The sequence below is a fragment of the Dysidea avara genome, chromosome 12 (assembly GCF_963678975.1).
Source record: "Dysidea avara chromosome 12, odDysAvar1.4, whole genome shotgun sequence".
In the NCBI taxonomy this organism is placed as follows: domain Eukaryota; kingdom Metazoa; phylum Porifera; class Demospongiae; order Dictyoceratida; family Dysideidae; genus Dysidea; species Dysidea avara.
The window spans coordinates 24,686,175-24,707,130 of NC_089283.1; the positions used below are offsets into that span (position 1 = coordinate 24,686,175).

General features: G+C 38.6%; 1 protein-coding gene across 1 annotated transcript in view; it reads left to right on the top strand.

Moving 5' to 3' along the window:
* Positions 1–20,956, top strand: part of LOC136240460 (PHD finger protein 14-like) — a 52,226-nt gene that overhangs the window by 611 nt on the left and 30,659 nt on the right. Inside the window, exons 3-5 of the mRNA XM_066031447.1 lie at positions 60–200; positions 253–375; positions 19,834–20,914. Of these exons, the coding sequence (XP_065887519.1) occupies positions 60–200; positions 253–375; positions 19,834–20,914 (1,345 nt within the window). The remainder of the gene's footprint in view (positions 1–59; positions 201–252; positions 376–19,833; positions 20,915–20,956) is intronic.

A 20,956-nucleotide genomic window follows, 5' to 3' on the forward strand; every position in this document is an offset into this window, starting at 1 on the left:
TAGCTTATTAAACAGCCTGATAGTGGACGTGCACTTAAAGTGTATGGATTTTCCTGCAGGTTTAAAGAGTAGGCGGGCGAGACAAATTATTCCCGCCCAAGATGTGGACGTGGGAAAGCTAATGGAGAAGTTTGGTATGGATTCAGATAGTGAAGAGAGTGTTGATGAAGATTTCAGCCCCACCAATGCAGACTCTGGAGGTCAGTACCGCCTTATAGTCTGCCTGCATGGCTTCAATCCATTTCTCATTAGAAAGTGGTGACTTGAACGACTCTGGCTCGAGCTCTGAAGACAATAGCAGTAGTGATGACAGCGCAGGAGATAAGAAGGTTGTGAAGACACCCACAGCTGCGCCACAGTCTTCATCTAGTAATGGTATTGAGAGTGTGTGTGTATATACATGTTCATAATTGATTATTTCCCTGAAGTGTGTAAAAGATCAATTTAGCTACTGTAATGGAGCAGTTAAAGCACTTAGTAAGGCCCCTATTCGGTGATTATTAGTTTCTCATCCAGCCTTTCTAATTATTATGATGCGGGTGGGAGGGTATTACCATTATGCCATTATTTTATAATATTAACACACTGATGTACAGACCTTGTCCAAATTGTCTTTCTTTCTTACTACAAACATTTCCTTCACCAGCTGATTCTAATTTTCGTGATCGCCAACTGTTTTTCGACAGTCAACTGAAAGCCTGCTTTGATGAAGTCGATAGAGCACGATTGCAACTGGCACTGCAGCAATTTGCTAAGAAAAACAACAGCTATCCTGGTGGTATATAGTGCATTGTAGCGTTCATCAACAAAAATTATAACAGTTTGGTATCACGTGTTCTTCTGAGCATGCGCAGAGTAAATAATGGCTTACCATGCGGTAGCTTAAGAGGGATGCGGGCGGTGGATGAGAAACTAATAATCACCAAATAGGGGCCTAATGGTGTGCTTGAAAGGGTAGTTTTACTGAGAAAAGATTCCTGGTTCCCTGTAATCATTTTGGGAAATTGTGTGGCTATATAAGCTAAATTTTCAATCAGTTGTTCAAAGGTGTGGTTATTTTATGGTTCAAAATACGAATAATATTATATGTTGCTGTGTAATGGGCTCTTCATTTTAATAACTGAAAAACTACTTTGTAGATCTTGTAGGCTAACAGAAATAGCATATACCTATCAGTTGAAGGAGTATGTCTCTTGTACACGTACAAAGTGAAGAGTAGCTCTAGTGTTTTGTGTAGTCAATTTTTGTAAGTTCCAGGTTTGCTGTAAAATTAGTGATGTGTGATATATATTGATAGCTACTATGGCTGTATCGTGATACAGATACCAGAGGTATACCTAGGATTGTTCAAAGGGGGTTTCCACTGGAATGTAGATGCAGGGTCTGTGGGTGCTGCCCCCAGATACTGATGACAATATAATTTTACAAGTTGTCACTGCTACATAATATATTAATATACATATATGGTCTCAATTTTAGCCACTAAAACTGACCTACATAGTTATTTGCCTGATCTCCTGATCATGCACGTACGCACACACGCACATACCTTATATGTATCATAGAATTACATACAAAGGGCCATGTACATTTTATTTGCAATATATATATATATATATATATATAATCCTAGCAAGCTAATGGGACATTGCTGCAGATGATATACAACAGTAGAGGAGTTTAAGTGTTACATGTGGTGACTGTTCTATTAGAGTATTTCACTGACTACTGTATTAGAGTATATCAATCTTGCATAGCCATTTTTGGGGGAGGGGCTGTGCCCCCTCATTCTGCATGGATCTGCCACTATAATAGTGTACATTGATGTAGCTATACTTGTGCTATTTGTTCTTTGTAAACAAATCAACAGCAGCACTATGGCCTGGGCTATGCTTGCTACTGACATTTTAGTAGGGTCTCCTGAAAATCCCTGGAACCCCCCCCCCTCTTGGCATGCCCCTGGATACCATGCACGTATATCGATATTTTATCATGGAATGTGGTTTTGTGCAATTTAGCCGATTAACTTGGTTCTTTACCAGATTCTTCTCAGGTATATAACAGCTCAGTGGGGGTACTAAATAATGGAAAATTATTGTCTGCCCACGCACTTTATGAAAGTCTTTATTTGTGCACTACAACAATGTAGCTGGGTTGCTTACCGCTTTCCTGGACTCTTTTTAATAGTGCAATGGATGTGAGGCTGGTACTTAGCTATGAAATTTAATAGCAGTCCATGCATTTAATATCACTTAGGGCTCTTTTAGAATATGTACTATATCCTGTGTTGTACACAGCTGTTAGATAAAGATATGTTCTTTCAGGTATATTGCGCATCACTATGTAAAGTAGTCTCACACGTTCAGGTTGAACTGTAGAACTAGCTACTGTGGGCAATCATCCCCAGGTCGCAACTTTACTTGCATAAATTCTTAAGTCCTTATCTCCCTAGGTTCAACAAAAGGACTGCGCATGCAGGATTATCTGGACAAATTTGCAACATTGGCATAAATAAATTTTGTACAAAATATTTAGAATTGAAATGAAAGTATTGGACACTAATAAGAAGCACCTGGTACACTGTCAACTTATTCACAGCTTGGCTGTATTAGGATAGTTTTTGAGACTTGTTATTCAGTTCTTTTAATATTGCAATATATGATTGGCTGAGCAAAACCTGCTGTTTTTTTGTACATTGCTTGAAAGCACAGTCACATCAATTATAATGATTGGTTACCATACTATTTAGAAAACAGTACAAGACAACGATGCCTCTTAGTTATCTAGATTATAAAGATTGGTTTCACGGCAGAAAACAAAGCATGATGGCTATGCCCCTTCATGATCTATTGGGTTCACTAAAGCAGTAAGTTCGAAATACTCTAATAAAGCAGTCATCCTAATACAACAACCATGCATGATATTCTAACATGCCAAGTAGGATTTTACCACATACTGTATAGCAGGTTTTTATCGCGAGGACTTTAATCTTGCGTTTTGGGCACTTTGCAACATTAAAATTCGTGACATTTTATCACGTGGAGTTTTTCTTATCGCGAGGTATTTAGCACCTGTAAAACTGTCCTGTTGGAACATTCAACAACAAATCAGGTGCTTGTTTATGTACATAACAGCTTGCTGATTGTTTGGTAATGGCTCGTTCCCCTACTCAACACGTGTTTCTTCACTAAATATCACTGAACATGCTGCCCTACCCGTTTCCTGGCAAACTTCAGGTGCCTGCATCAATTCATCGTGGATACAAGCATAGATACAAGGCACACCGCAAACAAAACAAATTTCACTGCTTTCCGTCTCGTATGCGAACACTTATTACAACGAGTAATAAATTCACGTGAGGAATTTAATGTCACGAATTGGTCACCTCATGAGATTAAGTGTTGCATGTTTTTATTTCGCAAGTAAATTTGTCTGCGAGAAAAATCCACTATATGGTACTACTGCACTCATAACTGTGTTATAGCACCATCACTTCTCCTGTTTCACTACGTTTTATCACTTGAATACCTCAATAGAGGAGTTTAGCATAAGCGGAAATATTTTAATTGGTCTGTTAATTGCTGTTGTGCAACCACTGGATGCTGTGGTTAGCCATAAAAATGTACAGAAACCATTGGGAAACAGATGACCACGGACACTAAAACCTTTGTTATCCGGAAACAAAAGGAGATACACTAGTCTTGTAAACAGCTCCTGAAACTACATTGATTTCTACGCGTTTTGGTGGTTGTCTGCTCGTCATAGGGTATGTGGTTAGCTAGTTACAAGCTTCTGAAGTTGAAAACGCCTGGCGAAAAAGTGTTCTGATTTCGAGGAAAGCAAGCAGATGCTTGTTTCTATGTTTTGATTGAAGAACAACACAAGAACAAGCATTAGGATCACCTGGATAGTGTTTACAAGCACGCTAAACTTCATGTTTGCTTGTCGGCCCGTCTGGTCGATTGTAGCGCTCATAATCCATGGAATCAATGAAATTATCTATTACCAAGCTTTGCCAATCAGTTCTGAGTGGTTTTCCAGTAGAAACTCAGAAGTATCAGCCTTGGAAAGCGTTGTATTGTAAAATCTTTAACTTTACGGCTCCATAACTCGATAACCCTTTATCCTATTAACAGCAGGCAACCACGAAACGAAAGGGAAATCAATTAACGCTAATTGCATTCCTAGACGCTTATACTAAACTCCCCTATTAATAAGTTTTGTTAAATGCATTAGTGTTGCTATAGTGCTAAACAGGTTGGACAGTAAGAAATTGATGTGTACAGCAACAAATGCAGAAAAAGAATATAAACTGCAGGCACTTTATTACTCAATATCAAATGGTACGGTAGTACTGTTTAAGTAGGGATCGCAGTGAAAATTTCGTGCGCCTCCCAAAATTCTGCCTTTAAAAATCATCCTAGAGACATTTTACGCAATGAAAATCATCTTTACGGAATAATACATAACACAGCATTAAATGTATCAAAACACTTACAGGTGGCCGGATATAGAATCTATATATATAAAGCTAAAAAGCTGTCCATCTGTCCGTTTGTCCGTCCGTCATGCCACTTACTCACCAAACTTAGCACGAATCGACACAATCTGTGCTGATAATGAAGCACTCATCATCCGGCTACTCTAAGATTGTTATCAAGAGTTCACGCATGCTTCCTTTCGTTCTCTACAGCGCATAGAAGGTGTAGAGAAAACTTGAGCAACATTCCTTTGAAAACCACAGTACATACTGTTCAAGTGGTAGAACGCCTGACTAGTGGGTAAGAGGTCGTGGGTTCAAATCCAAGTGCTGGCATATTTTTCTTTCTTTCTACTCAGTACCTTTTTGTGCACACTTCTTTAAAACACGACTTTTAGCTCATCATATCTTGGCATGCAAAGCACATATCGATGCGAGACTTTAGCGAAATTAAACGCCCATCATCTGGCAACTCGAGTGTTGTTGTAGCAAATCAATACGTGCTTTTGTTCGCTCTTCATAGGGCAATGAAGGCACTGGTGTAGGGAAGGACACTGAAAAGTTGAGCTACATTCCTGTCAAAACCACAAATAAACAACTGTGGCGATTTGTGCACCTCTCTTAATATAACCAACCTGGGTTCAATCTCCGCCTAGGTCATGACCTTTTTTGTTCACTTTTGGGACCTTTTTGATGCACTTTTTTGTTCTATCTGTTCCATGCAAGTCTTCATCTACAACTCTTATGCTCAGTTTTTCAACACTGGCACTTAACTGCCTCACATCATAGGGACTCTTATAGCACTCTTTTGGGATAGGGCAGGTGATTTGCCAGTATATTTGTTCATCTGTGTGTTGCTCCATTGTGTTGCTCCAGTGTGCTGTACTAGAATAGATAAAAGCTTCTTTCACCAGTATCCAGAATATCTAGCTACATCTTTCTTTTAAGCACATAGATGTGTACTGACATGCAAAACTGTTTGTTCAGATTTACCTCATTACTGCTGTAGTAAATAGGCAGCTTGCATGATTGGACAGATACTACTGTGCATCTGATAAATGATAATGCTGGAACTATGCAGATACCGTAGTTTACACTGAGGAACTGCATCTGACCTGACACAACTGTTTCACTATAATCCTGCTTACATGCTTTACTCTATAGGACCATACATTATCTTAGTGGTCAATTACACTGTGGGTTTTTGTATGGCAAGAGGTATATGTGCCACTGCAACATCAGATGGCTTTAAATTATGCCCAAGTTCATTTCTCTTTGTGACAGTCAGTAAAGTAAACATCATGTAGAAACTGAAACTGTACCATGTGTACACTACCTGTACATTCCCTTAGCTCCATACAGTTTAACTAATTAGCCTTGCATGCTCATTATTATATAGTTATACAACGGCCACGAGTGCTCTGCCTGATATAAACGCACGAGCCCTGAGGGCCGTTAGTCCCGAAGGCAAGTGCGTTTATACAGGCAGAGCACAAGTGCACGTTGTATAACTGTTATGTACCACTCACCTAATAGGTGGGGAGAGTCTCACAAGACAGCTGTAACACTTATAAAGGCCAGGTTTCTAACATCGATTGTGGGTAACCAAGCCGGACGTTGCGATGACGTTCCCCCTGCAGTACTGCAGCCACCTGAGATATTGAAAGCTAGTACGCTATGGATTATATCACTAACCTGCATTCGCTGTTCGACTCTCATCATGTAGTGCTCAGCATGCCAGTGTGATCACTCAATCGCCATATAGACTAAGCGCCAGACTAATCGCCATAGTGACTCTCTCGAGCGAAAAAAAGTAGCTAAATAGACGTTTTAAGTAAACAAATCCTAACTACTAAACGATACTAGTCTAATTCTTACTATTCACACTGGCTAAACTCGAATCTGGTGGCATGACAAAACTGGTTACCACAATCGAACGTAAAGGTTAGTATTATCTAGAATATATTTGTTTTATTGAGTCATTGTCGAAGTGGACTACAGTTTAATCTGGGCTAAGATGGCACCAGACTAGTAAGGTGTATAAGTACATTTATATATAATGTAGACTAGAGTTGTGGCCAGCAGTGTTGGCTTTTTCGATCGCCATTGGCTGCTTGTAAACATTACACGTATTGGTGACGTTATGGCCCACAATCGACCTTTACATGTCAGGCTATAAAAGAATTCGAGTGATCTGTGAAGTGTCTTTCCACCTATTAGGTGAGGTGTCGTAGTGGTCTTCGCCACCGGCACTTGTGCTATGCTGCACAAAACCGCAGCCAGTGCAATATCTGTATATTGCACTGCGGTCGGTGCATTATAACTTATAATGCACTCGTTGTGGTCTAAAAAACCGCAACCAGTGCGTTATAAGTTATAATGCACTCGCTGCGGTCTGCAGCAGTGCAATATACAAATTATGGCACTGGCGGTGCCTTTGAACTGCCCACGCAGAGTGGTACATTTCATTATATGTACTGCATAAGGATCATGTACTTTAAAGCACTATCGACATGCATACTACACAGCAAATATAGTACACTAATATTTATGCTTGGTTCCCAATATATTAATTATTGTTGCATTAGTTATCCTGCATGTAAAGCAGTGAAAGTTTTGTTTGTTCTTTACAGCATGTTGAAGTCACTGGTAGGGAAGATGCACTGAATAATTGAACTACATTCCTGTCAAAACCACAAACAAACTTTAGTGTTTTGCAGCAGGATGGCATAAGGAAACCTCTAATGTGGAGATTGTCCTGCATGTAGGGCAGGTACCAATGCTAGTTTAAATAATTGCCAAAACTCGAATTTTAGTCTCACTGACTGCCTCACTGCCTCACTGACAACAGCCGCAAGGCTAGAGGCCAAACGAAGCAGCGCACGGTCACCATTTTACGCCACAATAACAAACTCACAGTAGGATGTGCCTTTTGGGGTTCCGACGAGTGTAGGCCAGCCCTCTGCGCCTTGTCTTTTCTTTTATCTTCAATGAAGCTGCTTGTCTTCTTTGTCATCCAACGAAACCATATTGAGGCATTAATTTTCCGTATCGACACTTTCTTTCAGCAGCATATTTAGACACCACAGAATTATTTCAGAGCTGGATTTCAGAAGTGCTTCAGTCCCAGCGCTACTATATATATAAGCGGTAGACTTGCTAGATATCTGCAACTTCACGATTGGGATCCCATTCGCGGTAAGTTTGCGACCACGCCCATAAAATAAAGATCTAGGTGGACTAATAGTGATAGAGTACGGAGATCCCACCTCTTAACAATCTAGCTATTTACTTAATAATAAACAAGATTACCTCATTCCTTATTGGTGTAGCTAGCTGCACACCCCTTGGCTTACTCGAGATATACTCTAATACAACAGTCACTCTAATACAACAGTCATGTATGATAGAACAGTTACAAGGTCTGGTAGACATAGCTATTTTTTATGAGAAAAGGAAGCAAGCACAATATAAATTCAGTATATTACATTATTATTCTAAAGGAGACAGGTGCCCCTCAGCAACACAGCTGGAGGCACTCAGGATCTAGAACACCATCTCCTGATACACATTATTGAAGAGCGCAGCAAGGAGAACCCCTAACTACAGCAAAACCAGCCCATAACCACAGAATATGGGGAATTCCACTTTTCACTGAGCAAATGGGCAAGATGTTTATAAGTGATGGTATCTGCCTTCTCCATACTTAGAGATGTGGAAAATACAAGTGGACTAATATAAGTTACGTTGTATCTAGTTGTGCCGCAACAAAAAACTAACAAACTAGTAATTTTAAAATTTGTTAATTTAAAAATGAAGTAGGGATCCATGCAACAAAAAGTAGTGAAACAAGAGATGAATGATGGTATTACAGCATAGCTCAGTGGGGAAGTCCCTACTTTGGCACATTAGCTATTATTATTTTGTTCAATGCCAAAGTAGGGACTTCCCACTGAGCTATGCTGTAACACTATCATTCATCTCTTGTTTTACTACTTTTTAATTAAGGTGGCACAGAAGTAATTATGTGAAGCCGTACAATGCCCATTTGTCACAATTAAAATTAGCCCACGTGCTTAATTAGCTATTTTAGGGTGGTGGAGAACTCCGCTTGTGAACCATGTAGTCTACGTTTAAAGGGTTCTTATGATAGCCTGTAATGTTGTAGCCTAGCATGCCAAGTTTCGTGAAATCAACTACTTTAATTTTGTGGTTATTAAACTCTGAACTTATGAGCCGATTTTAAAAATAACTCACCCCATAAACAACCTAGCGCTAAGCCACTTTGGCTCTTATGGTTTCTCACCTTGTAGAACAACTCTATGGAATCCTTTTTAACGATAACAACGTGGAAACTGATTAAAATGCAAACCCGCATTTTTCAACATGTGATATCACGCCTGTCAACAGCGAATCGTGAAAAATCGTTCCATAGCCCTGTAAAGAACCGCTTCACCAGTGCCTCTACCAAATTTTGAGGGTCTATGGTAAGTAAATATGGAGTTATTTCACGAATTGTGAGACAGTGTTACTGGCCAGGGCGCGCTCCGTAAAGTAGTAATCACGCGATGACAGCTGGTGTTGTTCGCTGTGAAGTTACCAGAGTTTTGACAAGGTGATGAAGTTAGTATGTGAATATTGTTACTTGTATCAGCAATAGTAGCCTGACAGTCTGATAGAGCTGGTTATTTCAATATTTCGTAGTGCTTCGCTTTGTTCTATTAGTTTTCCGTGTTTTTTCGTGCATGGCCACAAACATGATGTCCCATTGGCCTTGTAAGGTTTCATTTGATAACTTCAGTGCCACCTTAACAATGTTTTAAAATACTAGTTATTCAATTATAATGATCAACAGACTACAAAAGTGAGGAATTGCTTAGGAGAGCATCAAAGTACAGTGTTTGTCCAATATCCATTTGTGTGTTAAATCAAGAGGGCAGTGTGACTATAGAAGCTTTTGCATCGTAAATGTGCACCCATTATAACTACTGTATGTGCCTCAAAATTGAACATATTGATTTGAGTTTTGTTTCACTGTCTACTGAAGTGAATAAAACATGTAGATCTAATTTAGAGTTTTTACAAACATGGTTAGCTTTTTGTTCAGCCAGTCACATATGTACAAGTTTTTTTGTGTGCTATTAGCTTTTGACTGTTCTATTAGAGTATCTTGATCATGAGTTTGTTACACATGGTTTAGTTTTTGTATTATAATTTCACAGCCTAGAAGAGAGTTACACTGTAAATATGGTCTTGTTTTGTACTGAGGTACATAAATTCAAAAAAAAATTGTTCAAGTTTCTGTTAACAGCATACCTGTTTACTCTCATGCCAATTTCCTGGGCGCTATCCTCAGTACAATAGGGCTTAGTTGGGCATAACCCCTACTCTGCATGGTACCCAATCAATTTATGACAACTATCAGTGGAAATGAGGGTGGGGGGGAGGAGAGCCATGTTCCCCTCCCCCACTTTCACTGGACAATGTTTGTAAGAACAAGTTGATGTTGTGCTACTTCTAGAAACCAGGCACCATGCAGCTAGCTAACTCATAAAAATTAACCAACTATATATTTGTTGCTATGTTGTGTTTTAGCTAATAGCTTTTTGGTTTTGCAATAATATATGATTTTAGTAATTTCGGATTTTGAAATTCACATAATTCTTCAATTATGTTGTTATGCACTGCTAAGGAAGTGTTTGTTAAACAAACCACTTTTAACAGCACATTACACACAGAAGTGTCTTCTAAACTGCTTTATAGTTTGACTATCATGTTTTTTCCCACAAATTCTCTTGCTCTTTATTTTCATTTGTGTATGTAGGAGACATGCTCCTTTCAACTCAAAGGGATAGGCTATTCCTGGTAGTCTATGAGGCCTTCACCATTATTTTTTAAACACTTGTAAAACCCGAAGGGAAAGTAATTCACACAGTCTGAGGAGAGTTGCCACACCTGTGTTTCATACCACCGAAAATAAACCAAAGTTTACCTGTGCGGAAGTTTAATACAGACTTCATTTCACTTTTACTTCTTACATGCAAGCTGCTTTTACCATTTAACAATTTTGCTCAAGTGGGTGAGTACGGACAAATATAGATAAATAGATAGATAGGTACTCACACACTTTTATGATTTTATGGAAAAACAATTTCAGTAAACCAGGTACACGCCCACAGCCGGCCTGTTAGCACGCTGGTTTAAAAATTGAGATATTCTAATAGAATGTTCAATCACTGTAATAGAACAATCATTTTTACATTTCTTAAAAGCTGTAAGTAGCTACTAAAAAACAACAAAAAACAAAACAAAAAAACCCCCATCTCTCAGAGCTTCTGAAATATTGAAATTTTAGAGACAAGCCTCCAGACTGCCACGAATAAAACCATCTATTGTATACTTCAAATTCCATGTATTGTGTATTGTGTAATTTTCACTGTTAAAGTTGGCCCCCTTACTCTTTAGCCTGTTCTACTGCCCCTGAACTATGACATGCTAAGTTGTGTACATTAATGTTGGTGTAGAAATAGTGCCAAGCTAGAGACTTGAATTAGAAAGGAGTTTGCTGGAATTGTGTTTCCAAGAATAAAACAATTGAAAATTACCATTCAGTTTCTTCTAATCATAGGATTCTAAAATACACAGGTCTGGATATGTATAGCAGTGTTGTTTTGTTGAGTGTGCAATACGGCACAACGTAGGAATAGTGACACAGGCTTAGCAAACAGTCATTCTACAGTCACTAAACACACAAAATTACTCCACTTGACTATTTCAAGCTTTACCTTCAACTCAACGATCTTTCTATCAAGCAGCTTCACTACCTTCACACAAGATGATTGAGTAGCAGCCCATTCAATGTATTCCTGTTGTGTGTAAGAATGATGTAAATAATTATATACATAGTAACACTGGATGCCATGTTTGAATTTTGCCTGTAGTATTAGTAGTGTGTGGAGTTATATACTCCCTTGTCCATAGGATTCATTGAGCCCCTGGTCACGCATAGTATGCTTTGGAAGTTTAGTTGTTAATGAGGTATTTAAACTCCAATAGATACCTGCGGGTAGGTATCTAAACTGGTTTGCTTTGCTGGATTCCAGTCATGACAGCCATCAGAAATCATCCTTAGAGTGTAAAGGTGTTGTTAGATAGCATCGCTGTAGGGATGGGCAATTATTTGGTTATCGTGATAATCGTGATTATTTTGCTGGCAATAATCGATATCATCTGATTTTCGCTATTTAGTGATAAGCGAAATTGGCAATTATCGTGTAATAATCTGATAATCGTAACAGTAATACTCATTCATCTTGAATATTAATTGAATATTTTATCCCACTGAAGCCATACATAAAAACTGGGAGTATATGGTAGTTAAACCCTGTGAATGGTAGTGCATATATGAAAGACAACTACAAGTTCAATAGAAGTTGAATTGACACATTGTTTGTGAACTTGACTGCTTCAAAGTGTGGAATAGAAGCCAGTTAAACCCCACCTGCACTCGTAGGATATCTAGTTATCAACACCTCGGCCTCAGCTTTGCCTTGGCCTTGGGTTAATAACTACGATATCCTACTGATGGTGGGGTTTAACTATATATAACGTAATCGTGATAATCGTGATAGTGGCTCATGACAATAATTGTATGGCAGAAATGTCAATACCACCCATCCCTACATTGCTGAATCATAAAGATGATCGTAAAGGTGATCGTATTCATCTAGGAAGCCAACTAGTGAGTTATTTTAGCACCAATTCGATTAGGAAGCCACCATTATTGGAAGTGACCATAGCTGCATGAGCCATAGTCTAAATCAGTTATTGCACAAATCCACGTTATCTGTGCTATTTAGAGACCTTCAGAATGGCACAGATACCTGCATTTGTGCAATAATGTATACAGAAACTTTGTTGAATGCAGAGAAAATCTCAGATTAATCAGCTTGCAGTCTAGGCAAGTGGTCTGCATGCAGCCTGGGATCCAGGATCTCCTCCGCATTCAGCCAGTATACTTATATACTTAAGCATCATAACTCACTCATTAAGGGTTGACTTGTTAGTGACTATCCCTCTAGTTACCTACAAGAAGCCTATAGAGGAGAGCCTATTGGTGGTTGAGGGTAGCAACTATGGGCTTGTGTAGTAGAAAGCTTATGGAGTACAGCATAATACGTGTACAAGCCATGATGTCACACAGTATGTAGTACTGCATAGTAGGGGGACAAGGGAGCATGAAGGTTTATACTAAAAATATCACCCAAAAACCAGCCATATCATCATGACAGTGTGGTAGTAGTGGTTAGTCATGATCAAGCCCGAATGTGCCTTCACGGCAATGCTAATAAGTTTTAATGGAATTTTAGCATTTTTTGTATATAAACTTTTTGCTAACTGACTGACTAACTGATGTCTTCAGCCAAGCATAAGTAGACAACAGTTCATGCTTTGGACTTGATTCACTTGAATTATTCACTGTTTGATGTCATTTAGGCCCGATATATAATTCGTGAGTAGAGTATCTTTGGTAACTTGTGCTGATCATCATGTTTGCAACGGATCTTCCATTTTGCAGCAGAAGCCTTCTACCTCACTAGAGTACCACTGTTGAAAGTTCTTCCCTACGAATTCCTTCATAGGGCAAGGGAAAGAAAGGGCAAGGGAAGAAATGCTGCGCTGTCTGTTATAAAGCGTGTAGAGGAGGGATTTCTGGTGCTTAGAATGTGCTTGTTGTGCCACCAGCTGAGTGTTTAATGATTGGCCACAGCAGGTAATAATAATTCTAGTTGCTGATAATGGCAGTTACTTCGTGATGACATAGTAGATAGAGTGTGGAGCAAGTCTTCTACTTTTCTATGCTGCTGTTCATATGAGGTGACATGTTTTGCATAACTTGACATCCATGTAACAGATATCAGAAGACAGTAATCGGCATCTGTAAATTTACGTGTAGTGATGAAACATTACATACAGAAAGTGGGAACCACACAACTTACTTGTGGTGTGTAACTTATGTCCCTTATCATAAACTACTGGAGGTTTTTTTTGTTCTGTGATTAGGGTAGCTATTCTGATCAAAATACTCTAATAGAGCAGTCACCTATAGATACTGTAATAAAGCAGCCAAGTGTATCAATCTTCATCTAAAACAAAATTACAAATCCATTACTGGATTAATAAAGTTCACAAACTAGATGGATAAACAATTGGAAAGTTTGAAAGGGGAATAGAAGTTCTGGAGCAAGAAGTGATTGCTGGGTGGTAACAATTCCTCATTTTGAATCAAGTAACTCAAATAGATAATTGGAGCATGATGTAATTGACAGAGAGTCAAAATAAGGATTTGTGGAACTTATATTACCATCCCAAGCGGTCCCTTCTTGTTTAGTGGCTTTTTTCCTATAGCAATTCCTATAGCAATTCCTATAGCAATTCCTATAGCAATTCCTATTTCCTTTAAATTTATTCATCTAGTGCTGCTATAAGGGAGATAAGAAAATTCAACATAGAAATAAAATATTTTGAGACAAGTGAGGTCACCCATCTGTTTTCTCTACTTCAATTAAATGTCCACTAGTATAGCTGTAGACGTATGCAACCTTCAGTTACTTTTTTTATTTTTGTGAGCTCTACTCAGATTTGTAAATCCTTGTGTGCTTATAGTAGTGTTGCATGTTACTCTTGGCTTCAACTGCTGACTGGTATGAATAGTAGCTACCCATTGGTTTTGATTGGTTATAATATCTTCTAGTTATAAAACCCAGTGTTGGGTGAAGCAGTGCTCAGCTGGATGACATGTCATGTAGATCAGAGCTGAGTATATAGTATGTACCCTATGGTAGTGCTGTGACCTAATACCAAGCACCACATTCTATATTTTGTGGAAGGAATTTTTTTGTCATGTAGGAATATTTCCTACACATGTAGAGTTACAGTAAGAAAACTGTATAAGTTTGCAAGAATGATTCCTGTACATGATGCTGGAGAATGAAGTGGAGTGTGTCACTAACAATTTGAGGAATGATGTGCTGTCAGGTAACACTTTGATTAAGGAAGCCAACCATTATCCAAACACCTTGTACCAGTTCAGTCACTAAAGTGTTCCGAAAAGTAAACTTTTGAATAAGTGAAGCTCATTCGTTTACTGACTTGGGCGTTCATTTCCTGTATATTGTTTTGACTTGGTGTATAAACAAGGCTGATGTTAATTTGGGCTCCGGTGTTTGTTTGGGCCCCGGTATTTATTTCTTAATGTGACGTGGAGCCACTCAGCGATGACGTGGAGCCACTCAGTGATAAGGTTGGCAAGTACCAGTACCAGTATATAGCGTAAGCAATTGATTAACGGCCATGTATGCCAACCTACGGGATTCTTGTTTAGAACAAGATGTGCACAAACTTTTTACACCCAGCGATAGGCAATTTAATACTCTAGGTGTCCACAACGTACCAGCTAACCTGTAATTCATAATCCTTCAAGTGATTCTGTGCATTATCTTCTATACAGGCGTAAACCCTTTTTTTCCACTCTCACTTAATTCCCATTCACCTATCCCAGAAATTCAGTTTCGAGCTATACAACATATTATATGGTGACAAATATGTAATGGTGTTTTAAAACTGCATGATTTTTACATCCAAACGAGGGTTTTTAAAATGCCTTCAAGTTTGGTTTTAGATTTTGAATGGCCTCCTCTAAACAATTTGCGTTAATGATGTCAAAAAAAAAATTGTTGTAATGAGGTGTCCAGTTTCTAAGGCATCTGCAACTCTTACTTAAAACCTGTACAAATTTAGTACAACATTAACACAACCATATATAATATAGATGGTTGTTACCTGTACTGCATGCTCAGTCAACTCTCATGCGAAGTTAAGTTGATATGCCCAAGAGCTAAGTTTGGCACTAATATTAGCCCAACCGCTTCACAAGTTGCCACTCTCCATTTATCTGTAAAGCAAAATAAATGATTATAGCTATAACTGAATGCTCTGTATACTTACTCACAGCGGTCTAGCATTATTATTCCCAAAAGAGTTTGACCGCATTTCTTACAGCTTTTATCTGATGGGGAACATCAAAATGAAAAAAATATTCCGTTTTTCTCTGGTGTAAAGGTTGGGAACTTTGTACGTTACGCCTTACTAACTTTGATGTATGTAGGATGATATAACGTTGGATCACAAGATCCTTTGTCTGCTGTCAAAGAAACCACCTTAAAACCAGCTCCCTCCAGATGATGCATGACTTCCCATACAAATGGAAACAAACTATCATGCAGCTGTTAGGTCAGAAGTGGGATATTGTGCATAAGGAAATTCTGAGCTTATGAACAAACCCCATCACCATAAATACTAACATGCTTTGCTATGGTTAAGGGAGGCTTCCCTGAGAATGATTCTTTGATGGATTGCTGAAATGATGCCAAAGTATTGTTAATTTGTCCAGATCAACAAAACCTTCTATTCTAGCTTCATGCTTGTTGTATACCAAAACATCGTTTCATCATAATCACAGCAACATGGTGCTCTTCTAAACTGTCTATTAGCTGCTTCCAACAACTGTTTGGTTACTTCTGCTTGCATCCCAAACCTGCTTGTATATAATGTGTGTAATCTCTCATTGTCCGACCACACGGTAGCACCAACAGTCTTCTCCAGGCATCATATGCCGTGGTTGACAACATTTTAAGGTGTAAACACCATTGGATACCACCGACACTGTTTAGGGTTCTTCGCTGGTTCCAGAAAAATGGTAAAAAGCTTGTAATATCTTCGACTTATTACATCATAGTACTCTTTCATTACTTTAAGTTCTTCATCCGTTGCTCTTTTCAATTGATTCTAGTTGATCTTTTACTTTAGATATTGATATTGGCAATCTGGATTCACTTGGGATGCTTCTTCTTTGTGATGTTAAGCCATTAACATGACTGCTGGTGTTGATAGCCAAGGGTTCATCACATTGCATTGACCATACATAAATGTATCTCTGTATGATGTGCGGTGGTCAAACCTGTTCTTCTTATCTGACAGAACCAAGCATGCAGATGTCCTGATAGTGTCTGTAAATGTCTTGTTGTTGTCAGATACTGTATTTGATATTCACTTTCTAATTGTATAGCTACATGTCATAATAGTTGTACCTTCCTGCACTTCATCATTTCAATGAATTGTTTGTCAGGATGGCCTGGACAGATGTGAATTTTTCAAGGAGTGTTTGCAAACTGGATTTGGTTATCTTTAGTGGAATGCAAAGAACATCACTATGAATTTCATGTCCATGCACTGTTACTTTCCAAGAAAAATCTGATGGTATGGCCACAGGATGTGAAATGGTTAAAGGATGGCTGCTTGATGATGAATTCTGGTGTGTTTTGTAAATAAACAGTTGTAAATTCTCTTCTGACTTTTGCACATTCCAAGCCAATTTTGTGAGATAAAAGTTAAAGGCAGAGCAGGTGACAGTAACTCAGATGCTGCCGACTGGACTTGAATACATATCAGGACACAATAGTGTGTTGTGCGGCCAAGTACAGCTAGTGCGGACACGCGACAGACAAGTGTGTATTTTACAGGAACCAAGAAATGCTGTTTTCATGCATTTGTAGCTCTATAGTATCTGAATGGAAATTGACCAATTTTGCTGTGGAAACTCCCTCAGGGTAGGGCATCTCTTATTCCAAATTTGAGTTGAATTCGCCCAGCCATCACTGAGATATGCACCTTCAAAGTTTGTCTTATTTTCTTCGCATATTTTTCTTCATCTTCTACTTTTTTTTTCTTCTTTCGTTCCACTTACTATAACTCGCACATGCTTTAGTCGATTGACTTCAAATTTGGAGGGCAGTAAGTGCATCATGCAGCACAATTACAGCCTAATTTTTGTAGAGATTGAACTAAGAACCATGGAATTATGAGCAATTTTGAAAATTTCAAAAGCGATTTGTTGTTACGCCTACAGGGTAATCCGCTTGACAGAATAACTTGAAAATTGGTCTGTACATGAAGTTACTATCACAGTACAAATCTTTTGTGATTTGAAAGTATTTAGAGGATTAGCTTAGGAGATATAAAAGCAAAACCAAACAAGTGAAAAAGCGCAATTGAGATACTCTAATAGAGCAGTCACCGAAAAGTTAAAAAAAAAAAAAACATGCACAAGAAATGTTGGAAAAAATTCCTCCAGGTTTCAAACCAGGGACCTCCACACCTATACAACCAAGCCCTTACCACTCTGCCACTGCTGTCAGTTGCTCACCTTACTTAATTTCTACCTTGTAAATGAAATTTCCAGTTTAGTACACTAGAATGATAACTCGTAGATCTATCAGTGAAATTCTAGAACAATCTATATAATATGTTGTATTGAAGTGCTCAAAAAAATGTGTGCTCTATTAGAGTAGCTACTACAAAAATTGTGTGTCGTGCGGCCAAGTACAGCAGGTGAGGGCTGGCGACATACTCGTTTTACGGAACCAAGAAAACACCGTTTTCATGTATCCATAGCTTGATAGTGCTTGAACGATAATTAATCATTTTTATTGTGGAAACTTCCTCGGGTATATAGGGCATCTCCTATGGATCAAATCTGCTCAGCTATCTTTGCGCCTTCAAATTCAGTTCTTTGTAGCCACACAGTCACTTCGACGATTCCTGGAGGGGAAAAAAGTTCAAGGTGGAAGTGTCAAGGCCAACTATAGGCTGGCTTTGGAACTTGCAATTACAAAAAGAAGTGATATCTGCATAAAAACAGCCATTGTTAAAATTTATTAGCATTTACATCATTGCAGCTATTTCTTGGCCGCCACTTTTGATTTCACAACAGGCATTTTAAGGCTGCACCATTTTTCACAGCTTGGCTGTTTTTGTGCGGATTGGTTACAGTGGAGTTGTCGGCACTGATAATTGACTATCTTTTGCCATTGTTCTAGTCAAAAATTGATGACTATTGTGGCTACAAAAGCAATGAAAATGGCTAGAAGGTACGGTGTAATTCTGTAATGTTACAAAAAAAATTGATGCTTGTCATCCAGATGGTGAGAAGCCTCAGATCCATTCCAGACTAACAACATAGACAAACTATGCATCCAACCTTATTACAACACTGAAGAAGAGTTGGCTGGTAGGGCAACTTCAATTCAAAAATTTGCATTTCATTTCTTGGTTTTAAAAAGAAAGCACCCATGTGCTGGGAATCCAGCAAATCATTTTGCTTATTACTGTGTACTTTTAAACTACAATAACATCAACAACTTTCATCTGGTACTTTGTGTGGAGTACAAAATTTTAAAACTGATTTTGCGTGTTGTGAGATACTAAAAGCTATATTTATGTGAAGACAACAATCATGCATCCGGTTTCATGGTGGATCACTGGATCTAACAGTGGGGTACTGTACTACTACTATTATAGCATTGGGGGCCATGTGATGCTTGTGGTGGTATATTGTGATAGTGAGTTGTGTTGCATTATCATGATAAATGAAACATTATCATGATAAATGAAACATTATCATGATAAATGAAACATTATCATGATAAATGGACATTATCATGATAAATTTTGTGATACGTACGTTTGAATCTAGCTGATTTTTAATGCTTTGATATAGCAGGAAAGAGAATGTGTAGATATCTAGTCATTACTTCATAATGTTCCTAAGAGTTTTACCTCATTGTGACTGTTCATTACATATTTGCAAGAACCCCACATGTTCACATATTTTTCGAATTCCATTTTATTACATTTCCTGTATCTACAAAGCCAAAGTAATGGTCATCCAAAGTGTCATCCCTACAAGCTGAGAACTTTAGAAGTTACAGTGCTACAAAGTGGTACCAACAGAAAGATTGATTTGTACAGTGATAATGTGGAAAATAAAATGCAGTCACTTAGTAAAACAGCTATAACTTACGAGCGCAGTTTGGAGATGCAACCTACACTCCATGAACAGGCGAATTCATTGCTGAGTAAGTTATGTTTACAACCAGGGTGTTTACTTCATAATTTGTATTATTTCATCCCATTGTGTTTAATGCATTCTACTGTAAATAAATATAGGCTTGTGCGAACTTGTGGGATTCTTGCAGAAAACCTGTGCACAGTGAAACACAAAACTCTCCTAAATAAGGAAACAACAAAAGCCTCCACAATAAGAACTGGGGTTTTAGGTCTGGCTTTAGTTTTATCTCTGAAAAAGGGTAACCTCTTTACTGAAAAATTGTTGGTCCTAAAGTGAACGAGAGGTGTCCATTGTAGCTTACTATCCATATCACTGTATTAGCAGTTTGCAGATCATTTGTAATGGTAACGTTATACTGTGGTTGTGTTTTTGTTTTCTGTGCTAGTTCCAGTACAGCAACAGAAGAAGCCTGATCAGACACCACAAGAACAGCAGCAGAAACAGCAACAGAAGCAGCAACAACAGTCACCACAGTTAGTTCAGTTCCACCAACTCTCCTCTGAAATACAACAACTAGTACTGAAGCAATTACAACAACAGTCGACCCAGGGTCAACAGCAGCTGACAAAACCTGACCAGCAGTTACTAAAGCAACAGTTGTTATTATCAAAGCAACCATTACTATTGCCAAAACAGCAGCTACCGAAGCAACAGTCATCAAAGCAACAGTCACCAAAGCAACAGTCACCAAAGCAACAATTACCAAAGCAGCAGTTACCGAAGCAACAGCCACCCAACCAACAGCCACCCAACCAACAGCCACAACATTTATCAACACAAAAGTTACCAAAGCAACAACTTTCAGTGGACCAGTTATCACAACAGTTGCTACAGCAACTGATACAAAAACAGACTCAAGGACAGCCACAAGGTGTTCCGGTGCAGTTTCATCAGTTACCTAGCAATGCACAGGATGTGCTAAGGAAACAAATGCATAAAGACGAACTGCTAAAATTGCAGCAGAGCAAAGCAAAGTTTATAGTAATTAGCTCTTCTCAAGATAAATCTAAGACTCCTCAAGCCAGTACATTACCTAGTTCATCAAAACAGTCTTCTGCTATTCAGCCTACTCAGTTATCCACCAAACAAATGCCAGTTCCTCCCACTCAGCAAGAGGTGAAACAGCCAACCGTTGGAGAAGTAGTGTCTGCTATTAAGCCACAGCAACCACTAGTTGCTCCAAAGAAGGAAGATCTACTGGAAAAACAAAAGCAACAACAGAAAAAGCAACAACAACAAAAGCAGGAAAAACAACAGTTGAAGCCACTACCAGAACAACAACAACAGCAAAAACAACAACAGCAGCAAAAACAACAACAGCAGCAGGAACAGCAGCAGCAAAAACAACAAATGGATGTTGAACCATCAGCTGCATCTGTTACAAAAGAAGCAGATGTTGTAGAGGCAACCACAAGCAGCGTGAAAGAAGTTGATCTCATGTTGTGCTTTGTGTGTCTAGAGGAAAGGTATCTCACCACAACTGACACATCTTACTACCATATAGGCAG